At 45.5% G+C, this 11,538-nt stretch overlaps 1 protein-coding gene across 8 annotated transcripts in view; it reads left to right on the top strand.

Moving 5' to 3' along the window:
• Positions 1-11,325, top strand: part of LOC131682823 (uncharacterized) — a 25,365-nt gene extending 14,040 nt beyond the window's left edge. For 2 of the 8 annotated variants that reach the window (XM_058964591.1, XM_058964589.1), the window contains exons 2-5: positions 3,962-4,320; positions 4,378-4,516; positions 4,577-6,092; positions 6,154-11,325. In XM_058964591.1, coding sequence (XP_058820574.1) covers positions 6,904-11,325 — 4,422 coding nt within the window. In that variant the 5' untranslated portion in view covers positions 3,962-4,320; positions 4,378-4,516; positions 4,577-6,092; positions 6,154-6,903. Of the gene's footprint in view, positions 1-3,282; positions 4,321-4,377; positions 4,517-4,576; positions 6,093-6,153 lie in introns of all 8 variants that reach the window. The other 6 variants (XM_058964587.1, XM_058964588.1, XM_058964590.1 and 3 more) reach the window with 6 other exon arrangements.
• The last annotated feature ends 213 nt before the right edge of the window (positions 11,326-11,538 follow it).

Below are 11,538 nucleotides of genomic sequence, written 5' to 3'. Positions count from 1 at the left end.
CTTCCTTCGCCTTTTTGTACGCTGGGCGTAACAAGCCTCCTGTCACGTGGTCTTAACCGCCCTCATTAATGCAGAGCAAGCACTTCGGTTGCTTCGTGCAGTCTCTAGCAATGTGTCCCTTCTCCCCACATTTTCTACACAGATCAGATCTGTCCGGGCCTCTACAGTTTCTTACCTGATGGCCGAAACTCAGGTACCTGAAACACCTCTCCATTTGTTTAGTGGCTCTAGGGATCAATCGCAACGAGCACACCGACCATCTGATTTTGATTTTACCAGTCGACATGAGCTTGTTGGCTGCGGTTGGCGATAAGCGTATCACTGCTGTCTGTGTGCCTATGTACGCCTTCCTCAACCTGATTGATATCAGCTCTTTCCCCAGGTCTTCCGTTGTGATCTCGTCCAGGTTCCTGCACTCGACCACTGCTTCCTGAACTATTCCTCCCACCGCTTCTGCCACGAGTTCCCGATAGGCCGAGCTCTTAATTAATGGATCTTTCTTCAGCTCTAACGGCATTTTCTTTCCGTTTTTTCCTCCTCTCTTCTGAGGTTTCTACGATTAACCAATCACTCTGCGATTGTCGGCTGTTTCACTATCCTTCACCTACCTTGTTGGGCTTCTTAGACTTCTCCTCCTCTCCTGGCGTTTCTCTTATTCTTTTCACAACGAGAATACCGGTCACCCTTCGGCGTCTCATAGGCTTCTGCTTCCGCTGTATCTGTGACCTTCAGCGTCCTTTCGGCATTTTCAGCTCACTCTAGTAACACCATCTGCTCGCATTCGTCCGCTGCAACGGCGGATTTGATGCTAATCACTAGATCCTTGATCTGTCCGTGCACCTTGCCCTTGCGAATTCGTAGAGTTCTTTGATTTTTTGGCTCAATTTCGTCACTTTAGGTAACCCCAGACGGTTAATCTTTTTGAGTAATGCTTGATTTTGGCTTGCGCACCTAAAATCCTAGCTTTCCTTGGCGTCCAGTTGGTTTGTCGCAGCTCGTGCTCGGTGTGGCCTCTCTAGGTTGCACTCGCTCTTGCTGTTGTTGCGGTTGCACTTGCTGTTGCATTTGTTCGTTATGCTGGGTCGGCGCCTACCTTTGGCGAACGGGTTGCTCCGTAAGAATTTTTCGTATTTTTGTTTTTGTCTCCTTGCATGCTTTTTGGGTCCCAACTCCAAGCCGCTATCTACGCCCGTAATAAGTAGTCGCCTCACATGATCCCATGACTACGAGCAGTGAGGTCACAGACTAACAGACATAACACTCGAACACAATGCTTCGCCCGCTTTAACGGTCATTTTAAATATATTTGTAGTTGAGACTGTGGCCACATTTGCAATTATGGTGTCACTGACATGAACAAGCACATGGGGGATAGAGCACTAGTAAAAAAATATTTCCAATCCTGAAGGGTAACCCACCAGCAAATGAGTGTTTGGAACCGTGTATAAAAGGTGGAGCTAGTGTTCTGAGAAAATTGTCGGATCGATGTTTTTGACGTAATTCCCTCATAGTGCTATGCCTGTTAGTCTGTGGTGAGGTCGCAAAGGTTGACGCGGTCCTTCATGGGGTACCGCGTTCAGAGCCGGATAAGCGCTAGTCAGGAGCCTTCAACTGAGCCTACTTCCACCGGCTAAGGTGCTGGGTTTCGAACGTACTTGGGGACATCCTAAAGTTTTATTGGGACGGGGGGCAGCCAGTACCATTAGCCCACTCGCCGTTTCGGGTAAGTGTCACCGATCCATACTAGAGTAGTGGAATGGCGTGGCTGTCGGTCAGTGGATAAATTTCGACGAAATCCTTATTCACATCTGGGTTCTGCCGCCAGTATACCGCAATTAGGATCTTACTGGTATCGATCCTAATGTGCAGGTTGGCACTTCGATTGGGTGGGGGTACTTTATGCTAAAGTCTTGGATAAAATCTTAGCGGAAGCGGCACCGAATCGCTCCGACGAAGCTGCTTTCGGATTTATATGGCTTTTTCTAGAGGTTTAGCAGAGCACAACATTGCCTTGGCCCACCATATCCTAGCAAGACTCCCCAACTTGCAGTTGATCCGGGAGGGGGGGGGGTCGTTAAGCCCCTGAACTTCGGTCCTCCAATCCCTGCTGCCCCCATCGGACAATGTCTGTGTGTATGTGCAGACATGTTAATAAAACGTCCACATAGGTTTCTCGAAATTTTCTGAACCGATTATCGCAAACTTAGTCTTAAATAATCAGTACAAGGTTGCCATCGGTTGCTATTGACGTTTGTGTGGGTTCGACTTCTAGTTCCAGAATTACAGGATGAGCACGATCTCGCAGAATATCCCGATTTCAACGGATACTTACTGCGATGAATGTATAAAGGTGAAATTGCATTTTTTTATGTTGGCACAACTGCTTGGATTTGTAGTTCTAGGTCACTAACAGCCATTCAAAGTATCGACAAATCCGGAAGCTCACGGGGAAGTATCCAAACTTAGAATAACAATTACGTCGGTTCGTCTGAGATAGCTAAGCTAGACCAATTGGACCAAACTTAAATGAAAGCTTTTACAATCTCGTAAACTACTATTAAATTTCATTACGGTTCCGGTGTTACGGGTTGTGGCATGCGGTCACAGAAAATTCCGATACAAACTGATATCACGATGAATGAAAAAAGGTAAAAATTTCGCTAAAATGTGTATGTGTGTCAAACAATTTGCATTTGCAGGCGGCCAACCGAAGTCTCGTCGACCACATTGACAGTTCCGGAAGTGCCCCGGAAAAGTCGCCAATCAAAATTAACAAACTCACATCAGTTGATCAGGGATGGTTGGGACGATTTTCACAAACTTAGTCCCAAATAAAAGGAATATCATCGCTATAGATGTCTATAAAATTTCGTACTGATCGGTTATCCCGATTGATATCATTACAATGTAAACCCTTGCTGCAAGTAGTTAATTCAATTGATACAGGTTTGGTTTTAAAATGGATCCTGCCTGATATGTCGGCAACATTGATTTGAATAAAATTTGGTCCAAGGTCTCACCAATACTGGGTGGAAGTTTTCATCGGTGTTAACCCTCCGAAAGTCGCGCTTATGGCCCACTGCTCGAGCAGCCGCTGGTGCCCTACGACGATTTCGCTAGATTTTCAGAGTAGCGTGCTCTTAGTGAACTAGCGCGACTACCGGAAGGTTAATCTTTCAAATGAAATCGAATTAAAATAAAGTGGAGGGAAGTTATAGAACTTCCCACCTGACTACTTAAATTGTTAAAATCAAAATATAAATTATAAAAACTACTCCACAGATCGCTTCTGATGCAATCCGGATTTATCACGCCGATACTGATGACCCAAATAGTTGAAAATAATATAGAACGAATTTGGACATTAGCATGGATTTAATGTAGGCCTTTCACTAGTTCTCATCGATTACATAGGATATGTTACTGATTGGTTACAAGCTAAAGAAGAACGGAAACAAGCTAAACTACTGAAGCGGTTGAAGATCGTAGATTAGCTGTCATAGCAAAACCCATGTTGCTACCGACCGCTGAAGGAGTGCATAATAAAGCTATCATGAACTTGGATTGGTTTAAATACATCACTCTCAGCAAAGATTGTCTGTCCCCGATAACATCATCAATACTACGACAACAAATCTAAATGAACAACTTACACGAAGTTTACTAAAAGGAAAATATATAACGCGATGAAGTCGGATAGCAGCCCCGTTTTATAATACCCAGCTACTATTAAACGGTCAGACACTCAAATGTACTTCCTCGATAAGTGCAAGACAATGATCCATATCTGCTCTGTATTGTAGTCGGTCAAAAGCCTGCACGCATACCTCTGTTGCTGAAAGTTATTTCAGGCGGACTGCTTTATAAGAACTTTACTTATCTATCAAACCAAAAGTGAATGACGACTAGACTATGTAACCCTAAACTTACGTACATCCTATTATTGAACTTCCCTCTGTAGGTCTTTCTCGGCGGATACGTTTCCCATCCACCGACCGATGATAACAAAAAACCTCCGGACGTGATGCGATTGATGTGCCAACAAAAAAAAGTCAAGTTTTTCCTACTCTGATGGTAGGCGTTGGTATTGCGTACTCGGCCGTCTTCGATATCTACTTGTGCAAACAGTCGCACTGTGACGATCTGCGAGACGAAGACTTCGAGTTGGACAAGCTTCAGTACATTACGCACCTGTTGTGTAGCACATATTCCTTGTTGAGTTTCAGTTCCAAAATGTTGCAGTGAACAGATTCCAGTAGTGATGTCCTTCAAAAGGTTCTGTTAAGCTAACATTTTAGTTTCGCCTAAAGTTAACAGAAGGTAAAATAATTTCGGTATATTTTTGCAGCACCTTAAATGACCAATAATCTTTTTCAGATCCGCATTGAGGTGTTCTGCTTTTTCCTTGCGATAGCCATAAGTTGTTGGATTACAAAAAACAACTGCACCCAGTGTATATTCGTCGAAACGTCGTTTACCGTTTCCCAAAAATCCGGGCGGTTCCGATGGTCAACAGGTGATTGTAAATCATACTTGTTTCTTAGCAATAATTAATTATTCATTTTGTCTGTTTCAGATGATGGTACTCTTGTTAGTGACACCAGATACGAAATGCTACTATAGACTACTGTTTTACTACAGTCTAAAGCGGCTTCTTAAGTTATTTATCACATGATTCTCTGATAAAAATCGGTAATTCGTGACTAACAAACGCAGTGAAATTCTGTACAAAGATCTCCGAGTTTGCTGACTCTTACTTTTCAACTCCCTCGTCGCTATCTACTGGTCCTGTGGAGCGTAGAATATAACCGTGCTGGGGATGATTTAATCGACACCGATGCCCCGCGGACTTGTTATCGGTTTTTCAACTGGAGTGTGTTTCATCAATTTTCAAATTACGATACCACGCAGCACTACGATATCAACATTTAGTCGGGCAAGTGAACGGTTAAACGAAGGAAGATCATCAAATCAATGTGGCACAATTACAGAAAAATGCATATCGTGCTTGTTAGCCGCAACTCCTGAGTGATCGGACATGATCACATAGAAGTAGAGAAAACCAGCGAGCGAGAGATTATTACATATCATCAAATAAATTAACGCTGGTCCCGCTGTTTAATTTGAAGGAAGCTGGTTGGACGACCGATTCATCCGATCTTATTTTAGAGAACTACAAGTTTGTTGTTTGCTTACCATCATGATCATTCACTTGAATGTGTTACTCGTGAAATTAAATCCGTCGATCTGCACAAAGGAAATCATCTCTGTTGTAACTGCAAAGCGGTCTTTCCGTGGTCTACTCACCAACACAAGCAAGCTTGTCTGCCTATGGAGTAGCTGTGTCCGGTTAGTATTAGCTTAAGAAACTAATCGATAAATGTGATCCTCTAGTCATCAATCAGACCAATTGTAAATATTCAGGTTGTAGTGTAGTACATATTTTATAAATTGTTTGCTTCCGGTGACACTACTAAACCTTCGATTCTGCTCTAATGTAGCATTACTGGCCAATCATCTAGACACTAAGCGTCATGGTACAGGATTTATTGTGGGGCAGCAGAATCACTGCAGGCAACTATTATGTGCCAAAAAGGATCAATGCAGAATGACGGGTGATTAGTGACTGGCACAAAAGTGGAATGGTAGAGTTGGAATTGTACATCCCACCGACTTCAATTTCCACCTGATTATTGTCCAGTCACCAGTTTGTTGAAAGTATCAGCCAACTACTATTGCATCTTGTGAATCTATAATGTCTTCGAGTTCGACGAGCTAAATGCTTTATGTACCTTTTCGGTTTCGTTTTTGATTGCCGTCTACTATGTCAATTAGGTCGCATTTGTCACCGTTACCACCTCGTCGAACAACAAGAACATGATCCCGGAAAAAATTTTTTAGGAACCAACGCTATGGCTGTTACAATTATTGTAGTAAAAGGAAAAATTCCATTTATGCAACTGCTCTCCCAGTTAGGACAAGAGTTCAATTATACCTCGCCAGAAGTTATTGTGGGGGGACAGCGTTGCAACAAGCTCATCGATGTGCAGAATAGAAACAACTAGCCGCACGTGACGTCACCGAGTTCCAAAGTAAATTGCGACGCTAAATTTTTACATATACAAATCCTATAATTGAATCATTTTTTGCTAGATATTCTACAAACCAGATATCCTGGGCGAACACGTAACCCATCCAGAGAATGGCGACAACAAGCAATCTTTGTTTACGGTCACGATCGGATTTATGGACGTCTCCGTCGTACTACGCTGTTGTGTTTCGGGTGTAGCAGTACCGGCAAGCCATTTGTACGCACCGCCCAAATACAACCGACCGCAAACACCCCCCGTGTGATGACAACGTACAAGACATCGAGTAAACATCACACTGGTTGCTGATAGTCGGCGCGGCTTAAAGTATAGACTCTAATGCAACATTATTTTGTAAATAAAAAACATAAATTGTGTGGGTAGATCGAATAGAATTCATAGATAGATTTTGAAGGAATTGCGGGAAAAGAGTTTTTTTGGAAGCTGAGAGAAATAAATAGTGCAACGGAGGAAATAGTGAACTTGATTAGTATTGCGACGGAGGAAATAAAACTGAAGGATTTTGGATTGGTAGAAGGTGAAGAAAATAGAATTGAAGCAAAATAAATATACTTAAAAAAGGTTATAAAAATTGTAGGTTTGGAAGGTGCGAGCGAAAGATAACCTGAAATAGAAGAGATTAGTAGGGAAAAAAAACTATAAATGTAAGTAGAGTGCATTTTGAAAATCCGGAAACGAAAACTAATTGTAATTAAAATAAAAATAGTTTCGAGCTGACTCGTAGTACAAAAAGAGCTGCTTCGAGATTTTGTTTTTGCTATTAGGCACGTCCGAACATTCTCGAAAATTTATAATGATTCGGTCAAACCCTAACCCCGAGAATCCTGAACAGTCAGGCTACAATTGCGCGTCTTGTCAACGTCCGGATAATGACGAAACGAATATGGTGTTTTGCGACCATTGTCAGCGATGGTACCATTTCGGTTGTGCTGGTGTTACGGATGATGTGCGTAACGTCTCATGGTACTGCCAGGATTGCGAAGAAGGTGAAGCGGATGGTGCTGGTTCGTCTGAGCTGCTAGAGGAGTTAAAACAGCTCGAAGCGGAAAAGAAGAGGCAGAAGGCGAAAATGGAACGGGAGAAGACTCTGCACCGGAAGCGGCTGGAGATGCAGCAGGAGCTATTTGAAATGCGCCAGCAACTGGAACGGGAAAAGCGAGCGATGGAATTCGAGTACGAGAAGGCGCAAATGGAGAAGAAACTTGCGGAAGAAGAGGACCACCAGAAGAAACTCGACGAGATGCGGACGGAAATGGAGGATAAGCTGCTACAGTTGAAGCTGAAGCGGAACAAGAATACCGGTAGCAGTAGAATGCTGGAAGTCGATGCTCAAGGTGTGGATAAGGATGACTCAAAGGAGAAGAAGCAAAAGAAGACGAAGTCGGAAAGCACACAACCAGGGAAAACAAAGCCTGAGAAGAAAAAGTCGGGAAAAGGAAAGCCTGGAGGTGCAGATCTGGCAGTCGCGACTCTTGCTGATATTCGTGGAGCGTACCGTAAGCATTCAACACCGAAAGTGGAAGACAAGCATACAAGAAAGCTAGTTGGAGGTCCGCCGACGCTACCGGAAAGTTTCCTGATCGGTCGAGACAAAAATGAAACGCCCTTTGGTCACCCGGAAGTCCCAAGGAAGAAGGGCAGTAGTAGCAGTAGAAAAATGAAGGAACTGAAAGAAGTTTCGGAGTCTGAGAGCGGAAATAGTTCCGAAGAAAAATCTTCGGAAGAGAACGAGAGCGGCGAAGCAGAAGAGAGTTCCGAAGAGGAAGAAAATAGTGCCGAGGAGGAGGAAGATAGTTCCGAAGCGGAAGGAAGTGTCGAAACTAAGGAAGAGAGTTCCGACGAAGAGGAGGACCGAAGAGAGTCTCGACGTAGAAGCGAAGGGATGCAGAGACGAAGAAGCCATCATCAGGAACTCACGAAGGCCCAGTTGTTCTCGCGCCAATTCCTTTCCAAAAAATTGCCTACCTTTTCTGGCAAGCTGGAAGAATGGCCGATGTTCATAAGCAGTTATGAGACATCGACGAAAGCGTGCGGGTTTTCTAATCTCGAAAACTTAGCGAGGCTTCAAGAATGCCTGAGAGGAGAAGCATTGGAAGCGGTCAGAAGCCGACTTCTATTACCAAAAGCGGTTCCAAAGATCATCGAAACTTTACGGATGTTGTTTGGACGCCCCGAGAAACTTCTCAACATGCTGTTAAAAAAGGTTCGAAATGCAGCACCACCGAGAGCAGAACGCCTATCGAGCTTCATTAGCTTCGGGATGGTAGTACAACAATTAACCGATCATCTCGAAGCTACAAGTCTCACCGCTCATCTAGTGAACCCGATGCTGATACAAGAGCTGACAGAGAAGCTGCCAGCAGGAACTCAGCTGGAGTGGGTGCGATATCGAAGGAAGAGTAAAATGGTAACGTTGCGTACTCTATCGAACTTTTTGTCAAACATCGTGAAGGACGCAAGCGAAGTGGCGTCGTACGGAGAAGCAACCCGGTTCATCGAACAAGGTTTGCGAAAAGAAAAATCGAAGCGAGAGAACGAAGGATTTCTGCACGCTCATAGCGTAGAGCAGAATAGGACGCAAAGTCCACCGGCGAAGGAAAGAAAACCGTGCCGAATTTGTGGCAGAATCGACCACAGAATAAGAAACTGTGAAGCGTTTCGTCGATTACGTCTAGCCGACCGCTGGGATGCGGTCCGAAGGTGGCGGCTTTGCCAGGTGTGCTTGAACGAACACGGAAACGCCCAGTGCAAACTAAACTTCCGTTGCAATGCCGATTCGTGTAAAGAGCGACACCACCCGTTACTCCATTCAGTGGTATCCGTAATCGGTTCGAACTGCAACATGCACGCTGTCCAACCGAGGCCTTCAGTCATCTTTCGCATGATGCCTGTCACACTGTATAATAAAAATTGCACAGTGGATACGATCGCATTTTTGGATGAAGGATCATCGTACACGCTGGTGGAGAAATCACTAATGAACGTTCTGGGAGTTCAGGGTGTGACTCAACCGCTTCGCGTAACATGGACAGCCGGAGTTTCACGACTCGAGAAGGGCTCTCAAAGAGTGAACCTTTGCATCTCGGCACGAGGATCAAAGCAACGTTTTCCGCTGAAAGGTGCACACACGGTGGAAAGTCTAAAGCTTCCACAACACGCGCTAAATGTTTCGGAGCTGGTAAAGGAGTACTCTCATCTTCGTGGCCTACCAGTTGCCGAATTTCAGCAAGCAGCTCCTAAGATTCTGATCGGCCTCAGGGATATACACTTGTATGCACCGATCGAATCACGAATAGGTCGACCAGAAGAACCAATAGCAGTTAGGTCGAAGCTTGGCTGGACTGTCTACGGGCCGACGAGCATACACCACTCGGACGCAGGATTAATCGGGCACCATGAATGCAGTGCCGTGTCGAATCAAGAGCTTCATGACCTCCTGAAGAGCCACTATACGATGGAGGAGTCAAGGATCTCCGTAGCCTTGCTTCCTGAATCGGAAGAAGAAAGGAGAGCGAACGAGATCTTGAAGAGTACGACGGTGAGGATAGGCGATCGTTTCGAAACGGGTCTGCTGTGGAAGGAGGATGACCCAAGCTTTCCCGACAGCTTCCCTATGGCGATGAAACGTTTACATTGTTTGGAGAAGCGCCTGAGTAGGAACCCCGAACTGTACGACAAAGTTCGTGGTATGATTGCCGAGTATTTAGGGAAGGGATACGCACATAAAGCTACGTCGGCGGAATTGCACGCGTTCGACAGTAGTAAGGTTTGGTACGTGCCTTTGAACATCGTGTACAATCCGAGGAAGAAGAAGTATCGCTTGGTTTGGGACGCCAGAGCAGAAGTGAAAGGAGTATCGTTGAACTCGAAGCTGCTGAAGGGTCCGGATATGTTAACCGCATTACCGGCGGTGGTTTGTAGATTCCGCGAGAGAGTCATCGGATTTGGTGCAGATATAAAGGAAATGTACCATCAGCTGAGGATCCGCGAGGCGGATAAGCGCGTGCAAAGATTCCTGTTCCGGAATACTCCCGAAATGATCCCAGATGTCTACGTGATGGACGTAGCGACCTTCGGCTCTGCCAGCTCGCCGTGCTCCGCACAATACGTGAAAAACGTGAACGCGAAGGAGTTCGCAAGGCAGTTTCCGGAGGCAGCGGAAAAAATAGTAAAAAACCACTACGTCGACGACTACTTCGATAGCGCAGATACAGTCGATAAAGCAGTGGGACGAGCGAAAGAAGTTCGTTTCGTTCATTCCAAAGGCGGATTCGAACTGCAAAACTGGGTGTCGAACTCCGAAGAGTTCCTTCAGGTCATGGGGAAGCAGCAAACAGACCAGTGCGTACGTTTCAGTGAGGACAAGGAAACGGGTTTTGAGCGAGTACTAGGCATTGTCTGGAGCCCTGCCAGCGACGAGTTCTCGTTTTCCATCGAGCTGAGGGACGATCTTGTGCCGTACTTGTCAGGCAAGCGGCTGCCGACAAAGAGAATCGTGATGAGCTGCGTCATGAGCTTCTTCGATCCGCTAGGACTACTGTCTATTTTCACCTTTTACGGGAAACTTTTAATCCAGGAGCTGTGGCGCAGTGGATGCGATTGGGACCAACTAATAGCTGGAGAGAATGCGGAGAAATGGAATCAGTGGATTGCAAGGCTTCCGGAGGTTGAAAATGTCCGCATTCCCCGGTATTACTTTCGTGGCGGACATGACTTGGACTTCAGTAGCGTTCAATTTCATGTCTTCGTCGATGCCAGCGAAGGCGCATACGGGGCTGCAGCGTATCTGCGGATTGAGACGGTTAATGGTCCGATGTGTTCGTTGGTGATGGCGAGATCGAAGGTCGCACCACTGAAGCATCTCTCAATTCCTCGTCTGGAGCTGCAAGCAGCAGTGTTGGGAGCCAGACTGGCAAATTCCGTCGTTGAAATGTTATACTTTGACGTAAAGCAGCGATACTTCTGGAGTGATTCGAAGACTGTGCTGTCGTGGATTCATTCGGATCACCGACGGTACAAGCAATTCGTCGCCTTCCGGATTGGAGAAATCCTCAGTCTTTCAAAGCTAAGAGAGTGGCGATGGGTTCCGACTAAGCTCAACATAGCAGATGCTATGACGAAGTGGAACAAAAAGCACTATGTGTTCAGATGGGCCATGGTTTCGAGGCCAGGGTTTCCTGTATTTTCCGGAAGAGAAATGGCCAGAGCAAGGTGAGATTACGCCGAACGACCAGGCAGAATTGCGGGCAAGCTTCCTTTTCCACGACATCAGAATAACAGAACAGGTCGTAGACCCTCAGCGGTTTTCTCGATGGAAGGTTTTAGTTCGGACAGTGGCGTGCATCTACAGATTTGTGTCAAACTGCAAAAGAAAACGAGAGGGTGTGAAAATCGAAGCGATTCCGACGACCGCGAAAGTGAAGAGGCA

This window comes from Topomyia yanbarensis, chromosome 2 (assembly GCF_030247195.1).
Source record: "Topomyia yanbarensis strain Yona2022 chromosome 2, ASM3024719v1, whole genome shotgun sequence".
NCBI lineage: Eukaryota > Metazoa > Arthropoda > Insecta > Diptera > Culicidae > Topomyia > Topomyia yanbarensis.
The sequence above is the reverse complement of the archived record's forward strand: the minus strand, read 5'-3'. Positions and strand labels throughout refer to the sequence as shown.